The sequence below is a fragment of the Ammospiza nelsoni genome, chromosome 24 (assembly GCF_027579445.1).
Source record: "Ammospiza nelsoni isolate bAmmNel1 chromosome 24, bAmmNel1.pri, whole genome shotgun sequence".
Taxonomy (NCBI): domain Eukaryota; kingdom Metazoa; phylum Chordata; class Aves; order Passeriformes; family Passerellidae; genus Ammospiza; species Ammospiza nelsoni.
In genome coordinates, this window is record NC_080656.1 from 2,214,813 (window position 1) to 2,236,403 (window position 21,591).

Consider the following 21,591-nt stretch of genomic DNA (forward strand, 5'->3'; position numbering starts at 1 on the left):
AAGTTGCCTGGCACTTGAGCTGCCAAAAGCCAGGTGAGCCTTCCCAGCCTGGCTCCCTCCTGGAGCCCAGGGCAGGAGCCTGGCTCTGCAGCCCCCTTGGAGTGGCTCCCACATCACTGTCTGCCTGGTCCCCAACAATGAGGTATGTGTTAATCTGGGCATTTCAACTGGCTTGTAATGGCCCCGTTAGCCAAAACCAACAACACAAAATCCCTCTCACCCGGAGTCATTGCTGGCTGAGGAATTACCCCATCTGTGCAAATACCAAACGGTTCAAAAATCAGTGTAGTGAAGTAAACTGATCTAATCGGAGTAATTACAGGAAAGTGGGATGGGTTTGTGTGTGACATCAGCCCTGCAAATTTAATCCTCTGTCTCCCTAAACAAGCCTTGCGTGCTAATGAACAGCAATTCGCTTTCGTGTCTGTCATCAGCGTTAAAAATAAATATATTTACAGCGTGTTTATTAAATTAAACCTCAGCATATTAAGCTGAAAACAGACCAGGGAAATGACCACATACTTGTCTAAGCTGCAGTTATTTACTTTTCCCTGACACACACACTGGCAAAGCCCTCCCCTGGCCTTTGGACAATCGCTCAGTGTTGCTGTGCCACGTACAGCCCGGAGCAGGGCATTGATAACGCGGTCAGAGTGGGGAAACTGAGCCCAAGAGCCCTTGGGTGTCCCTGCAGTGATTTGATTTATAATCATTAATTATTAATCCTTCCTGCTGCAGGGTGGAGGGATGTACACGGCAGTGCCACAGGCTGACCCCTCGGAGTGCATCAGCTGCCGGAATTGTCGGAACAATAACAGGTGAGAAATGACAGTCACAGGTGAGAAATGACAATCTCAGATGAGAAATGACAATAACAGGTGAGAAATGACAGTCACAGGTGAGAAATGACAGTAACAGGTGAGAAATGACAATAACAGGTGAGAAATTACAATAACAGGTGAGAAATGACAGTCACAGGTGAGAAATGAGAGTCACAGGTGAGAAATGACAGTCACAGGTGAGATTTGACAGTAACAGGTGAGAAATTACAATAACAGGTGAGAAATGACAGTCACAGGTGAGAAATGACCTGCCCAGAGAACAGCCCTCCTTCTGTGTGCTGAGGTGGAGCTGGGGCTGACAAAAGATGAGAGCTGGAGTCCTGGCTAGCACAAGGAGCTCCATGGATGACCTGGAGGGCAGTTGAAGATTTTCCGTAGGATAGAATATAACAAGTTGTTAAAATTCCAGAGCTCACTTTGCTCAACATGCTCCTCTGATGCTCTCTGAGAAGTGAGGCAGGTTGGGCACTGGATTTTAGAAAAAATCTGTATTTCCTGTGTTTTTCTTCAGTTCTGAGATAACAAAAATCATTCCATAGGGAGCTTGTCAAATTGGATTTAATTGGTCTTCTACATTTTACACTTCCTGACATGAAGAACACTAACCAACTCACTCCTTTGCTTTCACAATGCTGTTCTTTGTAAAACATGGGATTTGAAGTTCTTGAGGCCTTCAGGAGGAGATGACCCACCATTGTCAGAGTGGGATACATTTTTTTTCATATGAAAAAGGATTCTTGTGTAGAATTAGGGAAAATCTGTCTTCTGCATTGTAGCTGGGAGTCAGAAACCTAATAAAAATTACTGAGTTTTCACTTTTGGAATTATTATCCTCCTTAGGCTTCTGACTCAATCTCTGGTTATTTTAATGATTAGAAATAGGACTGAAAGTCAGACAAGCTGGGCTGCTCTGCTGGTAGGTTCTGGGCTTTTTTTTCAATCATACGTTGATTTTTCAGTATTGTTAAAATCTTCAGCTGCCTTTAGGTGTGCATCTGGCTAAGCTGAGTTGAAATTAGTCATTGAATCATTGAATATTCTGAGTTGGGCCCACAAACATCATGAAGTCCAACCCCTGTTGAACAGTCAAGGTGTTGTTGAAGGCAGAAAATGCATTTACTTCATTTTCATAGTTTTGCTTTTTAAAATATCACTTATAATGAGCATTGAATCCTTCTTCCTTCCATAAATATGGAATGACAGTGAAATGCTGGCAGGGGGAGCTGGGCATGCCTTGCCTGGCCCAGTGTCCCTGGCAGGTCTCAGGAAAGCCCAGTGAATTCCCTCACACCCCAGTGCTGTGATTTCCAGCAGGCTGTGCAGCAGCCTCGTGGTAATTTAGAACATGCCATATGTGTTACACTGTAATTAAGAGCTTGCTTCCAGCGTTAAACACATTTAATTCTTTTTTTGCTCTTTTTTTTCCCCCTAAGAAAGCGAGGGAAAGAGTTCCATCCTCTGCAACTGCGCTGCTCCTCCCAGCCGGGTCATCAGCAGGGCCTGAACTTTGAGTTTTCACAGCCCCTTTCTATATTTGACTGCTTGACAGAGAAACAAGTTGTCCCTGGGAGCTGCCTTGGCCCGGAGGGGATCATTACCCTCGGTTTGGCCGAGAGCTGCACGGCAGGGACCGCTCTGTTCCTGCGCTGCCGCTGGGGGAATGCACAGAGGACATGGGAGAGGGGAGAGGAGGGGACCAGGACGTGCCTCAGCTTTACACCAGGGAGCTGGGGGTGCCCAGGGGGAGGAGGAGGAGCAGAGGAGGAGGAGGAAGGCCTGTTGGGTTAGTGCAGCCAGCCCAGTAGGTTTTGGAAATTGGGAATTTGAGGCTGGAGTTTTCCCCATTCTGTTCAGCCCCAGTGCACAGGTGAGGACTGTCCCCCTGTCCCCATCCCAGCCTGGAATCCCTGCTGAAATCAGGCAGGAGGGAGGGGGTTCAGGTGGACACAGCTCTGTCAGGCTGTGCCAGATCACACTATGGCCTTGGTGCCACAAATTCCTCACCAGCCCATTCCCACCAAATGCCTGGAGCTGTTGCTGATTTGGGGTGAATGCAGCAGTTCTGTGAATTGTAACCACGTGCAAATGAATCCTAAAGGTTCAGCGTTATTTCATAGCTGTTTTCAGCAACAGCCATCTCAGAGCAGGTTTTATTATTTCAGTGCTGAAATCCCTGGGTCTTCTGTTTAAATTAGCACTTTATCCCTCATAACTTCTCGTGGAGCCTTGCCAGAGGGAGAAGCTGCTGAAAACTGGAGACCCACTTTGCTATTGTGGACAAAGCCTGTGGTTGACAGGATTGAGAATTGATATTTTTTCTTCTCTTGTGCCTTTGTGCTAAAGCTCTCAAGATACCTGACGTTTGCAGAGGAATTTACACTTTTGCAGATCTCTCCCCTTTGCAAATTCACTCTATTTTGATCAGAAATCTGAAATACACAATACAGATGTAGGAACATCAGTTTGTTTTTCCAGCTTTTTCATCTAAATTATTTTTTTTTAGATTATAGTTTAGTAGGGTTTCAGTATTAAGAATTGACAGAAGATGTGTTTTCCCAGCAGGGATTTTGCATCACTCCTCCTCCACACTCTGCTCTGGTTATCCCCATGGCTAGTTTCCATCAAAATGTGGTTATTGAAGCTTAGAAGGCTGAACTGCTGTTGAAACATCCTTCAAGCTCTTACAATAACACAGAGAACTTCACTGACCCCTGTATCTTTAAGAAGAAACCCCCAAAACATGCAAACCCAAACATTTAGATGGGTTTCTCTGAGCTTTTTTTCCTAAATAATAAGTGAGTGCAGTCAAAACCTCTGCGGAGAGAAAGGCAAACTAATAAATGGATTTGTTTGAGGACCAGATGTGTTTCATGTGGATTCTCCAGTGGCTTCTGTGGTATTTTGGTACTTGGAATAATGATTTTGGAGGCAGTTACAGGAGTGGGAGGACAAAATAGGAGAGCGAAGGCTGAAGCTTAGTGCTGCTCCATCCTCACAGCTTTTGGGAGGGGAGCAGGCTCCAGAGGGAACCCATTTGTCCTGTTCTGGCTTTGCAGGTGAAGCATCTGCCTGAGGGAAGCTCATGACAGCTCCTCCTCTGACAGGTTTATTTGTGTTGTTGGGTGTTTTGTTGCCCTTTCAGTTCTGTCAGTATTGATCCCAGGTTTTGATCAGGTTTCAGGTGTGAACTGAGGCTCTAGGCAGGGCTGTAGGACAGGTCCCTCCAGTGTGATGGTTTTCCTTATTGCCATGACTTTTTTAATGGCATAAAAGTGGTTTGTGGGACTTGGGCAGGACTTAACTGAGACTGCCAAGCTTAACATGTCCTGGTTTGAAACCCTTCTGAGCTCAGTGCTGGGCTGCTGTCAGTGTCAGCTCTGCTGCCTGCTGCCCTGGCACTGCTGTCTCAGTCCATCTTTCCTCATTTTCAGCAATTTTTCATCTGCTCTGCTCAGGTTTGGGCCAGAATCAGTGTGGAGCAGCACACAGTGCTCCTTGCTGAGCAGGCAGGTCCCAGGGATCCATTTTTGTAACCCCAAATGCAGTCTTAAACAGCCCCAGGGATGATGGACAGCAAGTGCACTGCGCTGATCCCTGTGAGCAAAGCAGGTGAGAGATGGGTTTACATCTGGTCAGAAAAAAGAGAAAGGATGCTCAGAGTTGTATCTGCACCAGCACATAAAGACCTGGAGCTTGTTCAGCTTTCACAGGGGCATTTTGGGGTGTCACTGGAGGCTGTGAACACTTTCCATCCTTATTTCCATGCATTTATGTGCAGATCCATCTCTGTCTTACACCACATAACAAGGAGCATCTTGATGTGTAGTTTCTCAAAATTTGTGGTAGCTGCACAAGTGAACCTTTTATTTTTTGGGTAGTTATGGCTTTCTTAGGAATTGTTTATATAAACGTTCCCTGAGGCCACATTGTTCATGGGGCTGCAAACACTGAGGTGTTTTCCCTCATACTAGAATGCTATGTGTGTCAAAGTCCTGCTACTTTTTGTTTAAAGCTTAAATACCTCAGCTGTAACAATTGATTCAGCACTTTAACTTCAGTGCCACAGCTTTACACAGGTATTAGAGGGCCACAGTCTGACTTACACAGCAGAACAGGGGGGTTAAATTTGTTATATTGCATCTATTTTTCTAATTTGCATTCACTCCAATAACACTTAGTATTTATTTTTCAAGTTACCTAAGTGTGCTGCTTGTGTTTCAAGTTTGAGCTCTTTATCTTGGCAGTGAAAACATGTTTTATGGAGTTGCTTTGATGGAGAAATGGACTCCCAAGTCAGGTCATTGGGTCTCAGTTGATGGGGGAAAGAACTGAGCGTGTTTTGAATGTTTTCAGCTGTCTGCTGGGAGAAAAAAAAACACTCAATTCTTTTCTTAATGTCAGAATCGCTTCACAAATATATTTCAAACTGATTTGACAGATGCTCTGATCGTTGATATGGTAAAACATTTAAAAGCTGGGGAGGGAAGAAGGAAGGGGAGAAGAAGCCACTCTGAGTAACGTTGCCCTCTGTCCCTCCCGCAGGTGTTTCACCAAAACCAACGGCACTTTCAGCAGCAGCACGCTGCCCGTGGTGCCCCTGGGAGCCCCTTTCCAGCAGGAGGGCGTGGAGATGAAGCCCCTGAGCCCCCATGTGATGGTGGCCATGTGCCTGGCCCCGGCCGGCCCCGAGTGCAGCGCCGGGCTGGAGCAGGAGGAGGGCGGCGAGAGCGCGGAGCAGCCCCCGGCACAGCGTCCCTGCTGTCGGGAGGGCATCAGCCAGCAGCTCTCCGTGGATTGCATGGACGGTGAGGCACCCCTCAGAGGATAGCACCTGCCTGGGAGGCTGGGAATGTTCTGTAGGGAGCTTAATTTACTGCAGGGAAGCCAGTAATTAAACACCTGTAAGAGCAGGCTTGGAGGAAGGTGAAGCGTCCCGCCTTTCCATCATGGAAAGTGGGAGCGGTGCTGCTGCAGTGCGTGCTCCTGTCCTGCCCTTGTGATTGATGCCTCTCAGAAGGGCTCATTGACACATAAGGAGGCTGTGACTGATGGATGCTGCACTCACAGCACACCCAGTGGCCCTGACAGGACACAAGCATCCCAGAGCCACCCTGGAGGCAGGAGCTGGCACAGGGAGGGACGCGGTCTCTGTTGGTGGAAAGAGAACCTGTTCCTCATCCCACCCTGGAATCATTGCTGCTTGTGTGCCGAAATCAGGCAGCTCCCCCAGGCAGGAAGGGAAGGGAGGTTTAGGTGGACACAGCTCTGGCAGGGTGTGCCAGACCAGGAGTGTGGCCTTGGTGCCATGAACTCCTCACTGACCCATTTCCACCACATGCCTGGAGCTGTTGCTGATTTGGGGTGAATGCAGCAGTTTTGTGAATTGTGACCACGTGCTAATGAATCCTAAAGGTTCAGCATTATTTCAAACCTGTGTTCATCTCAGAGCAGGTTTTATTATTCCAGTGCTGGAACCTCCTCTGAGCTGTTCCATACAGGTGCTGTGCTGGGATAGAGCCTGTGCCCTGTGCTTGTGCCTGCTATGGTGGGAATGAGCCTGAGCCAAAAGAGCATCACCCACTGGAATTAAAGAGTTTTTGGGGCATGTGGTTCTGTTAAACTGACAGAAAATCTGAAAAACCCAACCCAACCACATACCCTGCTCTTGCTTTGCAGGCAGCAGCTTCCTGCACTCGGAAACGTCGAACCACATTTTGAGTTGGAGTCCCCTCATTCTTCAGCCTCTTTCCAAGGACTGTAAGGAAAAACCAGGATGGAGTTCATCCGGAGTCACCCTAAATGGTTCTGGGGACCTTTGTCAGCTCCAGCTGCAGGAAACCTGAGGCAGTGACCGTGTCCCCACTCAAGGCCAGGAACTGCACCGCTGAAAGGGAGTCACGGGGGGATGTTAATTATAACAGAGAGAGTCACTATTTATTTTTTGTAGTAGTGTCATATGAATGTATCTTGGTTTCAAAATGGTTGCCTTTTTATATTATTTATGCCTTGAAATGCCTTTTTTTGTTGTTTTTTTTTTTTCTTCCCCCCCACACACCACAAATCTAGCCTGGTTATGTGCATAAAAAAGAATTGTAATAATATAAAGAATGAGGATGGGAAATGTGGAGTGTGTTTCCATGGCAGTTTACCAGTGGGACAAGCACTTCTGAGGAACCCAAGAGAGGGATTTAAGCAGGTCTGAAATGACCAACAGCTGCCACCTCCCTGGCAGCTCAGTGACATGGCACTGGAACCCTCCTTTCCATGAATACCTCCTGGCCTCTCTTGCTTTCTCTGGGAAGATCCTGATGAAGAAATAAGAAGATCAGTAAGAAAAATGAGCCTTGGTTGAGTCTGTCCTGTGCAGCTTGAAGCAGAACTTGAGTCAGTGACTGTGTCTTTAAGTGCTCAATAACCCTTCTGCAGAAGTACAGGTGGAAATCCAGCCTGTCTCACTTTCCCACTCACAGAAGACAAAATCCAGTTCAACTCTTGGTTTGAGGGATTATTGACAGCTTGGATAGCTCTGAAATGAAACCAGTCCTGGTGAAACAGCTCCCAGCAGCCCTGGGCACTGTGAGGAACCTGCCCATCCTGGACACAGCACGATGGAGGTGCTGCAACCTTACCTGCAGGGCTTGGGTGGGTGTTTTTTCCTTTCCAAATTTAATCCCAGTAAATAAACCAAACCAGTGCTTGCAAAGCACTCCCCTCACACGAGTCACAGTGCAAAGCCCCAGAAATGAAGCACAATTTTCAGAGATGGCCACCCCAGGGTGACACCTGCAGCCCAGAGCAGGGTGTCCCTGGCCAGTGTGGAAGGGAGGGAGCTGTGCCAGCCTGGCTGCAGCTCTCCAAAGCCCTGGGGAGCTCAGGGCTGCTGGTGCAGCTCCAGCAGCCACAGGGTTTGGGGAGTGGTGTTTGTGTGAGGAGGAAGGCCTTGAGATCTGCTTTGGTAGCAGCAGCTCCATGGGCTGCTCCAAGTGTTGGGATGGGGTTTTTTTATGTTTCATAGAATCCCAGCAGAGTTTGATTTGGGAGAGACCTTAAAGATCATCCCATCCCACCCCTGCCATGGGCAAGGACACCTTCCACCATCCCAGGCTGCTCCAAGCCCCACTCAACCTGGCCTTGGGCACTTGGGACAGCCACAGCTGCTCTGGGTACCCTGTGCCAGGGCCTCACCACCCTCCCAGGGAAGAATTTATTCCCAATATCCCATCTAAACCTGCCCTCTGGCTGTGGAAAACCGTTCTCCCTTGTCCTGTATATCTGCTTGTATAAGAAATCAATCTCCCTCCTACTTCAGGTAATTGAAGGCCACACTGAGCTCTCCCCAAAGCCTCTCTGTTGCATTATTCGTGGTTATATTTATTCTTTTGCCCTTTTATTGGGTTGTGCTTCCTCCCAGCTAGAGCTGCCTTATCCCAAATGTCTTTGCACACCATGGACTTCACACCCATGGGCTTTGGCTGCCACATACCCCAGAGCCATCACAAATCTCCCTCCTCCCTTTTTTGTTTATCTCATCCTCCCAGCCTGGATTTTCCTTTTGCAGGATCTGCTGCAAGCCTTTCCCCTTTTCCCACAGAGATTGGCCCACAAGTTGTTGGGATTTAACTGTGGCTGCTTCGTTTTCCCCAAACACTGAAATTGAACCATGGTTTTAAACAACTTTGCTTAAATCTCCCCTGTATTGTGGGTGTGTCAGATAAAGATGCTGTGTTTTCCAGAGAAGCTGTAATATCCCTCTAGAATGTTCTGTGTTTGGAAGTGATGGTTTTGCAGGGGGTTTGGGTGGGGTTTGTATTTCTGGGGGTGGTTTGATAAAGGGATTAATGCTGCTTTATGGCTGATGTGGGGATTGATACTCTGTGGGCAGTGATCAAGGTTGGTTTGTGTGGCTTGATACTTCCCAATGGGTTATTATTAACCAAATACAGCAGAAAATGGCCCAAGGTGCCCTTGTGTCCACACACAGCAGAGGATGAGGACTCAGGAAAGCTGGGAACTGCCTGACACTTTCCTTGGACCCTGCTTCCCTTTGTGCCTGCTCCAATGCAGGAAAAAAACATCTCCAGTCACTATTTTTAACCTCCTGTGGTTTGGCCTGATACTGGGGAGCCTGGGGGTGAAGATGAGGCCCCTTCCCACAAAAAGCTTTGTGGCTGTTCTTGTACCACAGGAAGCTCAGCACAGTCCCCAGGCAGCATCCCCAGTCGATGCCAGCCCTGGGGCTGAGTGCAGCGCTTCGGCCCTCGGCCTTTTTTCCTGCCATCGGTGAGAAACTATTTATTGTAGCCTAAATATTTATTTTAGCTCCAGCAGTAACTGCAGCCCCGGGGCTGAGCCGGAGGGGCTGAGCCGGGTGCGGGAATGGAGCCAGCCCGAGGCGCACAGGTGGGTGCTGCCGTCCCGTGGTGCGGGACAGAGCAGGACAGGGAAATGAGGAGTGGTCACGGTGTCGCTGTCACGGTGATGGTGACATTAACTGGGTCATCCGTGCTGCCTGGTGCTGCGGAGGGCGGCTCTGCAAGGGGTGCGGGAGCCACGGGTGGGTGCTGGGTCAGTGGGGCAGGTTCAGCAGGGCAGGTGGGTGCTGGCTTAGCGGGGCAGTGGGTGCTGGTTCAGCAGGGCAGGTGGGTGTTGGTGGGTGCTGGGGTCAGTGGGGAAGTTGGGTGCTGGGGCAGGTGGGTGCTGGCTCAGCATTATCAGGTGGGTGCTGGGTTAGTGGGACAGTGGGTGCTGGGTCAGCAGGGCAGTGGGTGCTTGGTCAGCAGGGCAGGTGGGCACTGGGGCAGGTGGGCACTGGTTCAGCAGGGCAGGTGTCTCTGCCCTCAGCCCGCCCCGGTACCTGCTGCTGTGCCCGGGGCACACGGCTCTCCCTGTGCTGGTGCTGCCTCGGCACCCGGTGCTGCACCGGGGGCACTCGAGTCTCCCTGGGCTGGCCCTGCTTCCTCCTCGCCGCCTGCGGCTCCCTCAGCGTCCTCCGCTGTGCCCACGGGCTCCTGCTCTCCGGTCCCGGCCCTGCGGGGACACGGGGGGCTCGCTGGTGCCCGGGCACGGGCGGTGGCACAGAGGGGTTCGGGCACGGGAGGTGGCACAGAGGCTTTGGGCACTCACGTGCGGAACAGCAGGTCGTGCAGCCCTGCGGAGGGAGATGGGTGTCACGTTCGGGGGTCGGGGGCCGGGCTGTGGCCCCGAGCAGCCCCCGCACTCACGCGGGAGGGTGTCCCTGTGGCGGGCGATGCAGTGCACGGCCAGCAGCGACGCTGCGCTGGCCACCAGCATCCCGGCCACCGCCGCCCCCGTCACCGCCGGGTAGGCCTCGAAGGGAGGCTCGGCTGGAAGAGAGCAGAGCGAACATGGCAGGCAGCAGGGACGGGCAGAGCCCAGAACGGCCCGGCGAGGTGCGAGCCTGTGCCTGAAACCTGCTGACGGCTGCTCACACTCGGCTCCTCAGCTCCACCGCGATGGAAACGGTGCCCTGCTCCGCTCACCCCTCGCTCTGCCCCCACGGAGCAGCCCCTGCCCGCTTCACCTGGCGTCTGCACCTCGGAGGGGTGCCCGGCCGTGCGGTGGTTGACGGCCAGGACGCGGAAAGCATAGAGCACCGCGGGGTCCAGCCCCCCCAGGCGCCGGTCGCGGGAGTGCGGCTCGATGTCGCCGGCCGCCGTTTCCCAGGGGCTGGCGCTCTCCCGGAGGGGTTTCTTGGTTCGGCGCCGCTGCACCACGAAGCCGGTGAGGTTGCCGGCGCCCTGCGTCCGCCACTCCAGCCGCACCTCGGTGCGCGCCCGCGTGTACCGCAGCTTACTGATGGTGACATTGGGCGGGGCCGGGTACCCTGCGGCGAGATGGCGCCCGGCAGGAGGGGCTCGATGCCCCCAGGCCACCCTTGATACCCCAGCCCACCCCTGCCCTTCCCAGGACTCACGGTCCACGCGGAGGCGCACGGGGAGGCTGGCGGTGCCCACGGCATTGGTGGCGGTGCAGCGGTAGGTCCCGCTGTCCCCCGGCCACTCGGCATCCCGCACCGTGAGGTTGACCCACTCTTCTCCCTGCTCCAGCTGGTACTTGGCCAGCCCCGGTGTCACCTCCCGCTCCTTTGGGTCGTACCAAGCCACCGTGGCACCGAGACCGGCGCTGCTGCCACGATGCCGGCACGCCAGCTGCGCCTCGCCGCCCTCCAGCACCGCCACCTCGCTCTCCGCCTGCAGCTCGGGGACCTCTGCTCGGCGACAAGGGGGCACACCATCGGCCGGGAGGTGCCACCCCGCCGTGGCACGGTGGCACGGTGGGGACGGGTCGGGCTTACCCAGCCGCAGGCGGCACTCGGCGGCAGCGGCCCGCAGCGGGTGCGCGGCCTCGCAGACGAACTCGCGGCCGCCCAGGCTGCCGTCGGTGCCCAGCACCACCACGGCCGTGGAGGGCGCGGGGTCGCCCAGGGCCCGGCCCGCGCTGTCCCGCCAGCGCAGGGTGACGAGCGGCGCGCCCCCCGCCCAGCGGCACCGCAGCATCACGAACTCGTCCCCCTTGGTGGCCGCCGCCGCACAGCTGGGGCTGCCCGACGGGACCCCTGCGGGACGGAGCGCTGTCGGAGCGGGGCACCGCCACGCTGGGCCAAAGCACCCCAAAAAGGAGATGCCCCCACCCCAGGGTGAGGGGGGTTCGGCAATCCCGGCCGTGCCACAGCGTCCCCTTTTTGGAGCAAGCTGGAGGGGCTGAAGGTGCCAGGAAAGGCAGCAGCACCCTGGAGTGCCCATCCGTGGTTTGGCCACGGCCCGGGTGACACCAGGGGGTCACAAAGGGGGCTGGGGGGCAATGGGGCCACTGTCACTCACACAGGGTGGTCCCACATGCAGCCCCCAGTGGCAGCGCGGGGTGGGAGGCCAGGCAGGAGAAGGAGCTGCCGTTCCTGGTGGCTGCCCCTGACTGGATCCTGGTGGCCATGGAAAAGCTGGTCCCCATCAACCCCTCTTCCTCCTCCTCCTCCTCCTGGGGGCCCACCCAGCGCAGCCGGGCCGGGGGGAAGCCCCCCAGCCAGCGGCACCGCAGGGCCACATCCCGCTGGTCATCGGAGGCCAGGGCGGAGCAGCTGGGGCTCCCGGCGGGCGGATCTGCAGGAGACCATGGGCACTGGGGGGCAGCGTGGGCTCCCCCAGCCCCACCCTCCCTCCCACATCCTCACCAGGGAGCTGCGCTGGTCCGGCTCGCCCTGTGGGGACCCAGGGCCCCCCGGGGTTACTCACAGTACACAGTGAGGACGATGGTGGCCTGCGTGCGCGTCTGCAGGTGGCTGTTCTCGGCCAGGCAGGTGTAAGTGCCCGCCTGGGCACGGGCGATGGCGGTGATCACGTAGGTCTGGCCGACGTGCACCTGGGAGCCGTTGTGCAGCCAGACATAGCGGCTGGGGGGGTTGGAGGGAGCCAGGCAGCTCAGCACCACGTCCTCCCGCTCGCCCGCCGAGAAGCCCCCCTGCTCTGGGGAGAAGGGCTCCACACGGATGGCCGGCTCATCGGGGCCATCTGCGGGGACACGGGGCCCTTCAGGCAGGGACAGCCCCACAGAGGGGACACAGCCCTCCCTGGGCTTCCTCCCACTGGTGGGAAGGGCAGCAAAGGCCACTTAGAAAGGGTGCGCCATGAGGGCTGTGAGCACACCATGACACACAGTGGCCACGGCTGCATTGTGGTGGCAGCACACACAGTGGCCATGGTGGCTGGAGAGGCGTTATGCCAGTGACGGCCATGAATACATCAAAGCAACGAGCCATACCCTGCTGGCCACAGAGACATAGTGGTGGCCACAGAGGCATCACGGTAGCAGCACACATGATGTCCATGGATGTTCCATGATAGCTATGGACATACCATGGTGGCAGCGTGCTCAGTGGCCATGGGCAAACCACAGAGCATTGTGGTGGCCACATACATGCCATGGATGGCCCCAGCCCTGAAGATGCCATGAATGGCACCCACCCTGAAGATGCCATGGATGGCACCCGCCCTGAAGATGCCATGGATGGCTCCAGCCCTGAAGATGCCATGGATGGCACCAACCCTGAAGATGCCACCAGCACTGAAGATGCCCCAGCCCTGAAGATGCCCCCCAGCTGGTGGCTGAGGCTCCCCAAGGTGGGTGGCACCCAGGGCACTCACAGACGATGTCCAGGTAGACGGGGTCGCTGCTGCGGTTGTTGACCTCGTTGCTCGCGGTGCAGATGTACCAGCCCGTGTGGCTGCGGTTGGCAGGTGTCAGCTGCAGCTCTGCCCTGGAGCCCCCCAGCCCCGCAGGGGACACGGAGGGACCCCCCCGGGGCTCCTGGTGCTGCCAGGAGAAGCTCAGCGGCTCCGTCCCCTCCCGCACGGTGCACGTCAGGGCCACGGCCGCCCCCTCCGCTGCCGCCGCCGCCGTCGGCCGCACGAAGGGCTTGGACACGGGCACTGGGGGCACCGAGTGTGAGCGGCCCCACAGACAGCAGAACGCCCCGGGAACCACCCATGCCCCCCACCCAGACAGATTGTTTGGCCAGGAAGTGCCACAGCAGCCAGTGGAATGGTAGTGAGGACACCTGCAGGCTAGTGAGGGGCACCCTGGCTGTGGGCATGGGCTGGGGGAGCTACTGGGACCAGTTTGGGGTGCTGGGATGCTTGGGTAGCCAGGGCAAGGAAATGAGGGTGGCTTAGTGGGCTGCTATGTTGGCTCGTAGGGGGCTACACTAGGAGACAATGGAGGTTTGGTGGCTGATGGTGAGCTCTGGGCTGGCTGATGAGTGCTATGTTGGCTTGCGTTGAGCAACCTTGGCTGATGGGATGCTATATTGGCTAGTGGTGTGTTATGTTGGCTAGTAGGATGCTTTGCTGGCTAGAGACAGACTACATTGGCAAGTAGGGTACTCCACTAACTAGTGGGGTGCCTGGTTGGTGAATGGGGTACTACAGTTGCTAGTGAACCACCATGCTGGCTAGTGGGACCCTGCATTGGCTAGTGGGGCACTTTGCTGGCTTGTGCTATACTTTATGGACTTGTGGAGCCCTTTGTTGGCTAGGGGGTGTTTGTTGGCCAGTGGATGGCTCTGTTGGCCACTGGGCAAGGGACTGGGCTTTACCACGATCTAGAAGAGTGTGATGCTGGCTGCTGCTGGCCAGCAGGTCCCCCCAGGCTGGCCACAGCCAGGGACTTACCCAGGACACGCAGGAGGACGGCGGCATAGCCCACACGGAGCCGGCCCCGCTCTGGGAAGAGCCCCTGGCAGAGGAAGCGGCCCTGGGCGGCCACGCGCAGCTCCCGCAGCTCCAGCGTCCCGTTGCGCAGCGTCACCCGGCCCAGCGTCCCCGTGCCGGGGGCCACGGCCACCTCCCTGCCCGAGCCCACGGCCACGGCCCGCGGGAGCCCCTCTCCCTGCGGCGTGAAGCTCCAGAACACCACGGCCGGCGGGGCCGCGGCCGCGGGCCCACAGCTCAGCTCCACGGCCCGGCCTCGCACGCCCGTCGCCCGCCATTCCTCGTAGGCCGCCTCGCCGGCCGCCAGCGGCTGCCCTGCCCGGGGCAGCGCCTCCGTCAGGCCCCCGCTCGCCCCCACCCGGGAAATGCAGGGACAGGTCGGTGCTCACCCCCCGCCAGCGCCGGCAGCAGCATCAGGATCCAGGGCCCCCTCCACGGCGGTGCCCGGCCGCGCTCCATGGCGCCATGTCCGGCACCGCACGCCGAAGCAGGGCTGCGCTCTCCGGCACGACCTGCTCTCCGGTTACCCCCGGGTAATTAAGCCCAGCCCTGATTAACTGTTAATTATTTATCAACCTGCCAGCACAGGGGGAACCCGACGCCACTGCCACCACTGCAATCTCAGGGCTGAGGAGCGGCGCACTTGCTGTGGCAATGGCAGCATCCTTGCATTCCCCCCCACGTGAGAATTTAATCCGAGTGTTCTCTCTTCCACACACAATATTTTTTTGGCTAAAGGAGGGGAAAATAAACTGCCACTCCCCTGTGATCAAAGCTGGGGGGTTTGGAGCTGGGGAAGCCAGGCAAGGAGCAAGGTTTGATATTTCATCTCCCACTGTCTGCAACGCCCCAGACCATCAAACATTGATAGGGGCGGCTGTGCCGTAACGCAATGCCAGGGGGCTGGAGCAAGCCAGGGGGGATTTGGGGGTGCACGTGGTGAGGGGGATCAGGGAACACCCAGCAGAGCCTGGAAAACTACCTTGCATCTCCCATCTCCCTCACTGATCCTTTAATTAGAATTACCAAAACCACACTGTTAATACTAAATGTGTGTACTCTCCACAAGGAGGCTTGAAATGCCCCAAAGGGTTAAAGCTGGTGGCAAGGAACTGCAGAGCCAGGGCCAGGCTCCCTCCTGCTACCACCAGGTCCTGCTTCCACCTCTGGCTGCACTCTCATCATGTTTTGGTCACTTTTTGTGCCTGTCCGGGTTGGGTTTGGATAGAAATCTGGATGAGGAAAGCAGGGCGCAGTAGCCAACCCAATAAATGACACCATTGTCAACACTGACCTAATCAAACCTCACCTGCAAGGGCTGATATATTTCAGAGAATTCTGGTAAAGAAGGAGCCACCCTGGTGATTACAAACAATTTCATTTATTAAAGATTAACAAGGGCACAAACACCTGTCCCTGAGTCCAACTTCTGTCCTCACACTGCTGGGACCCCGAACATTTGGGTTCCAGACCCCTGGGGTCCAACCTCTCTCTCTCACCGATGGGATCCTGAACACTTGGATTCTGGAACCCGCGGGGGTCCAACCTCTCCCCTGCACTGCCGGGACCCTGAATACTCGGATTTTGCCCCGGGATCTGGGAGGCAGCAGTGGATTCCTGCTGCCACCTAGCGAGACAAGGTTCGCTCCAGCCTCTCCTCAGGCAACACAACAGAACTCAACAGCCTCAGAATACAAGAGAACCGGGAAGTCTTCCCCTGTAACTTTTCCTCCTGTTTAGAACTACAACTTGGATTTGGGAGAACGAATCCCTGCTCCTCACTCAGCTGCAAGCTTCTCCAGCTCGTCCATGTCGTAGGGATCCAGCTGCTTGATCGTGGTCTCTGTAGGAAGGAAAGAGCAATTGATGGGATGTGAGTGCAGAGCTCGCTCCCCTGAGCACTGTCTGTGCCACCCGAGTGCCCCACGCCAGCTGGGAAGCTCCTGAGTGCTCACTGCAGCAGGGAAACCAGCTGGGAAACTGCAGGGGTGTCAGACATCTTTCATGAAAAATCCTTTCCTTAGGATTTTTCCTCCTGAGAAGCTGTGAGGCCTCAGGAAAAAAATGTAAACATTGATTATGTGTTGCTGTGGAATGCAATAGGTGCATCTGTGATTGGTCTCATGTGGTTGTTTCTAATTAATGGCCAATCACAGTCAGCTGGCTCAGATTCTCTGTCCAAGCCACAAACCTTTGTTATCATTCTTTCTTTTTCTATTCTTAGCCAGCCTTCTGATGAAATCCTTTCTTCTATTATTTTAGTATAGTTTTAATATAATACATATAATAAAATAATAAATCAGCCTTCTGAAACATGGAGTCAGACCCTCATCTCTTCCCTCATCCTCAGCCCCCTGTGAACACCATCACACAGGGGAAATGGGGTCAGCAGGGAAATCAGCTGGGACAAAGCAGGAGGGGAGCTGGATCAGAGCAGCAGCAGCAGCAGCAGCACAGAGCTCAGCCCCTGATGTGCCCCCACTCCCTGTTCCCACCTCCCCAGCCACACAGGACAGGGAGGGTCTGCACCCTCCAACTGCAACACCACAACATGAAAAGCACAAGTCAGATTGCTGGGGGTTCATCCTCACACTGGCTCCTGCTGCCCGTGGCTGTGGTTGGGCTCATCCACAAGCCAGCTGTTCCAGCTGTTCACTGCTTCTACTCCACAGCAACAATCTCTGCCAGAATGTGTGGCTGGTGTCTCCTCTGCCTGGTGTCTGCCTCAGGCTCACTCCAGGTTCCAAGGACAGGTGAGTATTTGAAAGAACCAAGAGGGCTGAGTGGCTCTGAGGCTGGAGGTGTGGAATGGACACAGTTTCCTGCCCATCAGAAGGCTTCTATAACCTTCTTTCCTCTAAAAATCACAGGGATAACAGGCGCTGGGATTCAAAAAACCATCAGTGCAGCCCTGGCATCTGGCAAATCCCATGAAAATCCTCTTGATGTTAGCAAGTTACAATCAATTTCCACTCAGGAAAGATTTCCACAGCTGCCATCTCCTCTCCCACAGCCAGGGCTGAGCTGAGCTGGGGCACTCGGTCCCCTGTGACAAGCGCTTGCAAGGAAAGGCAGAGAAAATGCCTGAAAGAGGGAAAAAAAAAGGTGCTGAGGCATCCTGGCTACTGCTAACATCCCCTGCAAGTTGCACACAACCTCCAGGGCTGCTTCTTGGGAAATTTGCCTGCTGGGGAGCAAAAATCACTCTAAAAGCTGTATCTGTCACCCATTCCCAGTGAGATGAGCCCTGGGGAGAGGAGCAGCCTGACAAGGACTATTTGCCAACAGGGAATAATCCCTGGAAGTGTTCAAGGCCAAGCTGGATGGAGCTCTGAGCAACCTGGTCTAATGGAAGGCGTCCCTGCCAATGGGAAAGGGTGGGAACAAGATGGGCTTTAAGGTCCCTTTCAGTTGTGGCCATTCTATGATTCTGTGAGTCAATGTGAGCCTGTAACAGCTCAAAGGAAAGCTAAACAAGGTGAAGTGTCTTCCTGTGTGTCCAGTGCATGCAGCTGTACAGAAATTTGATGGAGGGGATCCCAGTCCCAGCCCTGCCTCTGGGAGCAGCAGATCCGTGTTGATACTTGTCGCTGACATCTTTTCATAAAAATCCTTTCTTTAGGATTTTCCCTTCTGGGAAGCTGAAGCCCCAGAAAAAGAATGTAAACAATGGTTATCTGCTGCTGTGGAATGCAACAGGTGCATCTGTGATTGGCCCATCTTGGATGTTTACAATTAATGGCCAATCAAGGACCAAGCTCTCTCTGAGACAGAGTTGGAGAGAGCTCCTTTGTTATCATTCTTTTCTAGCTAGACTTCTGAGAACTTCTCTTTCTATTCCTTTTACTATAGTCATAATGTAATATATACACCATCAAATAATAAATCAAGCCTTCCGATCATGGAATCAACATTCTCGCCTCTCTCTCCACCTGCAAACCCTTGTGAGCACGGTCACGGATACTCACGGAAATACTCCTCAATCTTGTGCACGAGGGGCACGGTCTCCCTCTGCACCACGCTGAAGGCGATGCCGCGGTGCCCGAAGCGCCCGGCCCGCCCGATGCGGTGCAGGTAGGTCTCAAAGTCCGGCTCGCCGTCCTGATCCATGGGCAGCCCAAAGTTCACCACCGTGGTCACCTGCTGCACATCAATGCCTGCAACAGAGGGAGAGGATCCTCTTGGGTTACCTCGTCCCACGGGATCTGCTGCTCAGGCCCACGTGGAAGAACAGCAGGCCTGGTGCGTTTTGGGGCAGGATACCTCTGGCACAGACGTTGGTGGCGATCAGGACCTTCTCCTTGCCCTCACGGAAGCGCTGGATGACGCTGGCCCGCTGCACCACCGTCAGCTCTGCTGTCAGGATGGCCACTTGGTGCCCGTCCCGGCTCATCTTCCCCGACAGCCAGTCTGCCATCCTCCTGGTCTGCACACACGCGGACAGGCTGAGGCCAACAGCTCCCTCTCCAGAGTGCCCTGCCCCTTTTCAGGGAGCTCATGGCAGTTTTCAACACTCCCCTGGGGGCTGCTCCTTTGGTCTGGGGGTCTTGTGAGGAGCCCACTGTGCCCACACTGTAAAATGACCCATCCCAGCTATTCCCAATGGGAGAGGACTCTCCCAGGCAGGCCCCTTACCTGGCAGAAGATCATGACCTGACCGATGGTGAAGCTGCCATAGAGGTTGCAGAGGGCCTTGTACTGCTCGTCTGAGCTCTGGCACACCATGAAGTACTGCCTGATGTTGCTCAGGGTGAGCTCCTCCTCCCGCAGCTTGATCACGATGGGGTCGGGGATGATCCGCTCAGCAAAGGCCCGAACAGGCTCCTTGTAAGTGGCTGAGAACAGCAGCACTTGGCAGCTCTTGGGAAGAGCCCTGGGGAAGGGAAAAAGCTCTGTCATCCCCTTTGTCCCAGGAAAAGGACAGAAACCCTCATTTAAACTGATTTTGTGTTGCCTTCAATGGAAAGGGAAGCAAAGATGGAAAGAGACTTTTTACAAGAGTCTATAGTGACAGGAAAAGGGGAGAATGGCTTCACACTGAAAGAAAACAGGTTTAGATGTTAGGAGGAAGTTCTTCCCTGTGAGGATGGTGAGGCCCTGGCATAGGTTGTCCGGAGCAGCTGTGGCTGCCCCTGGATCCCTGGAAGTGTGCAAGGCCAAGCTGGATGGAGCTCTGAGCAACCTGGTCTAATGGAAGGTGTCCCTGCCAATGGGAAAGGGCTTTAAGGTCCCTTCCAATTGTGGCCATTCTATGGTTCTGTGAGTCAATGTGAGCCTGTAACAGCTCAAAGGAAAGCTAAACAAGGTGAAGTGTCTTCCTGTGTGTCCAGTGCACGCAGCTGCACAGAAAGACAGACTTGTGGACAAACCTGTTTGGCACCATGGGCACACTCTCACAGCCCTTTGGTAACAGACTCCTCTAAAGCTACAGGAGAGAAGGGAAAGCAGGGAACCAGGGCAGCAGCTCTCAGCAATCCTCACCTGTGGATGCGGATGCTCTGACAGGAGAGGCCCTGCGTGTCGATCATGATGTCAGCCTCATCCAGCACGAACAAGGAGATCTTTGTCAGGTCCAGGATGCGTTGTTTGAAGCACCAGTCCAGGGTGGTGCCCGGAGTTCCGATGATGATCTGCTCCTCCAGCACTGTGCCCTTCAGAACTGCAAGGGGACAAAAGGATTTATTTGGCTGCCTCCAGGCATGGAGCTCTCTGCTGCTCTGTGTTTTCCCTTGGCTTGCTCAGACTCTGGCTGCTCAGTGATGCCTTCAAGGGGTCATCACAACACTTCCCTACAGCCTTGGGGCATGGGAACCACCCTCATGTGGGAAAAGGGAGTCTGCAAGCAGCCAGTGATGATGGAAAGCCTCCTCAGCAGGAGAGGGGACAGACACTATGTTATTGCCCTTCATGGATGTCTGGGCAGTTCCTGGTAGCTCCAGGCTCTAAGAGAAGATCCCTGTGCCCCCTCCCTGTTTGTGCAGCAGTGCTGGGAGCTGGGCTGGGCTGGGCTCACCTCGGTTTCCCCGGACAGCGTAGTTCACCTTGATGTCCGTGCAGAACTTGCCAATGGCGCGCACCACCTGCCCGATCTGCAGGGCCAGCTCGTACGTGGGAGCCAGGCACAGGCACTGGCAGGAGAGCAGAGGAAGGAGCTGTCAGGCCCAGGATGGGGCAGAGGAGCTCAGGAGCATCCCACAGCACTGGGGGACAGGGCATGGGGCAGCACAGCATAGCTGGAGGCTCAGGAGCTGGGCTGTGTTCCCAGCTCCAGCCACGGGGGCAGAAAGAAGCTGCTGCTGCTCTTTTGGAGGAGGAAATGCATCTCTCAGAAGCGTGGTGCAGCTTGTTCCTGTGCCCTAGTTCAGTCACACTGTCCACACGTACAAAAGGAGATCTTACACGGCTGGAAACTGTTGGCAAAGCTGGTTCTGCACCCTGAGAGGGCACTGGGAGTATGTGACCACCAGAAAGCAGCAGTGTCTGCAGCTGCTCATCAAAACCTAAATTCCAGGGTAGTTGAAGCCTGGATTGATCCACTCTGGCAATCCTGAGGTGGGCACTGTGCCTTTGGTCTTACCTGCCACTGGGCCCTGGTGGTTTATCACCCCGCTCCAGTGGGTAAAGTCACACAGGAACTGGGACAAAGCCCAGAGCTCTGCCCCTGGCAGCGTCCTGGGCGCCTGGGCCACCCCCTCCTGCAGCAGCTCTCCCTGTCCTGCATTACCTGCGGATATTTCTCGCTGGCACTGGCTCTGCTCAACATGGCCAAGACAAAAGCTGCTGTTTTCCCTGTCCCTGACTGGCTCTGGGCAATCAGATTTTGGGGCCTGCAAGGCAAAAGCAACTTAGTGCAATGCAGGGGTCGGGTGCTGGGATGCTGTGAGGAGCCGGGGCTCAGCCACCTCACCCCTTCCTACTCACGGGTAAGCCAGCATGAGGGGCAGGGCCTGCTCCTGGATTTTGGATGGTCTGTTGAAGCCCATCATATAAACCCCCTGCAGGAGCTCCTTCTTCCTGTGGAAACAAAGCACCCAAGCGCCCATGTGAAGGAGGCTGGTGTGCTGGAGCATGGTGGGGCTGAGGGCCGTGGCAACTCACAGGGGCAGCTCCTCAAAGGTCTTGATGGAAAAGAGTGGGGAGCTGGGGTCTCGCTGCAGGATCTCCACGTGCTGCTGGGACTCCACCAGGGACGTGTGGATCAACTTGTTCATCAGTGACAGCTCAGCCAGCGGCACTGGGAAAGGCAGCAACTCCGTAAATAAAACAAACGGAATCACAGAATCATTAGGGCTGGGAGGGATCTCTGGAAATTATCCAGTCCAAACTGTTTCCAAGGAAGGGTCAAATGGAGGTGACACAGAACGTGTTCCTGTAGGTCTGGAATGTTCCTAAGGAGGGAGAATCCAGGACCTGCCTGGGCAGCCTGTGCCAGCGCCCTGCCACTCTCCATGTCAAGAAGTTCTTCCTCATACTGAGGTGGAACTTCTTGTGTTTTAGTTTACAACAAGGGGCTTGCAATGAGAATC

At 55.0% G+C, this 21,591-nt stretch overlaps 3 protein-coding genes across 3 annotated transcripts in view; 1 reads left to right on the forward strand and 2 right to left on the reverse strand.

Moving 5' to 3' along the window:
- Positions 1 to 7,548, forward strand: part of CDON (cell adhesion associated, oncogene regulated) — a 59,514-nt gene extending 51,966 nt beyond the window's left edge. The window contains exons 18-20 of the mRNA XM_059488437.1: positions 739 to 818; positions 5,385 to 5,647; positions 6,519 to 7,548. Of these exons, the coding sequence (XP_059344420.1) occupies positions 739 to 818; positions 5,385 to 5,647; positions 6,519 to 6,685 (510 nt within the window). The 3' untranslated portion in view covers positions 6,686 to 7,548. The remainder of the gene's footprint in view (positions 1 to 738; positions 819 to 5,384; positions 5,648 to 6,518) is intronic.
- Positions 7,549 to 9,200: 1,652 nt separating this feature from the next.
- VSIG10L2 (V-set and immunoglobulin domain containing 10 like 2) lies at positions 9,201 to 14,524 on the reverse strand. The gene is made up of 12 exons (XM_059488451.1): positions 14,455 to 14,524; positions 14,027 to 14,380; positions 13,001 to 13,285; positions 12,092 to 12,367; positions 11,684 to 11,959; positions 11,158 to 11,418; positions 10,777 to 11,070; positions 10,384 to 10,686; positions 10,064 to 10,186; positions 9,966 to 9,990; positions 9,697 to 9,869; positions 9,201 to 9,372 (listed from the first exon to the last, which is right to left on the reverse strand). The coding sequence occupies exons 1-12, from the start codon at positions 14,522 to 14,524 to the stop codon at positions 9,299 to 9,301; spliced, it is 2,514 nt and encodes an 837-aa protein (XP_059344434.1). The 3' UTR covers positions 9,201 to 9,298.
- Positions 14,525 to 15,504: 980 nt separating this feature from the next.
- Positions 15,505 to 21,294, reverse strand: DDX25 (DEAD-box helicase 25). The gene is made up of 9 exons (XM_059488312.1): positions 21,164 to 21,294; positions 20,987 to 21,079; positions 20,790 to 20,892; positions 20,079 to 20,193; positions 19,547 to 19,724; positions 18,701 to 18,938; positions 18,329 to 18,491; positions 18,034 to 18,222; positions 15,505 to 15,908 (listed from the first exon to the last, which is right to left on the reverse strand). Exons 1-9 carry the CDS (start codon positions 21,274 to 21,276, stop codon positions 15,844 to 15,846), a joined length of 1,257 nt encoding a protein of 418 aa, XP_059344295.1. The 5' UTR covers positions 21,277 to 21,294; the 3' UTR covers positions 15,505 to 15,843.
- Between the last annotated feature and the right edge of the window lie 297 nt (positions 21,295 to 21,591).

Bases quoted from the DNA above. Each gene is read 5' to 3' on its own strand.
- VSIG10L2 (XM_059488451.1), bottom strand. From the start codon at position 14,524: ATGGAGCGCGGCCGGGCACCGCCGTGGAGGGGGCCCTGGATCCTGATG. The intron at 14,381-14,454 runs GTGAGCACCGAC...TGCCCCGGGCAG, and splicing joins GCTGCCGGCGCTGGCGGGGG to GGCAGCCGCTGGCGGCCGGC. The intron at 9,373-9,696 runs GTACCGGGGCGG...CACCCCTTGCAG, and splicing joins TGCCCCGGGCACAGCAGCAG to AGCCGCCCTCCGCAGCACCA.
- DDX25 (XM_059488312.1), bottom strand. From the start codon at position 21,276: ATGAACAAGTTGATCCACACGTCCCTGGTGGAGTCCCAGCAGCACGTG. The intron at 20,194-20,789 runs GTAATGCAGGAC...CTCTCCTGCCAG, and splicing joins CCAGCGAGAAATATCCGCAG to TGCCTGTGCCTGGCTCCCAC. The intron at 15,909-18,033 runs GTGAGTATCCGT...TCCTTCCTACAG, and splicing joins CAAGATTGAGGAGTATTTCC to AGACCACGATCAAGCAGCTG.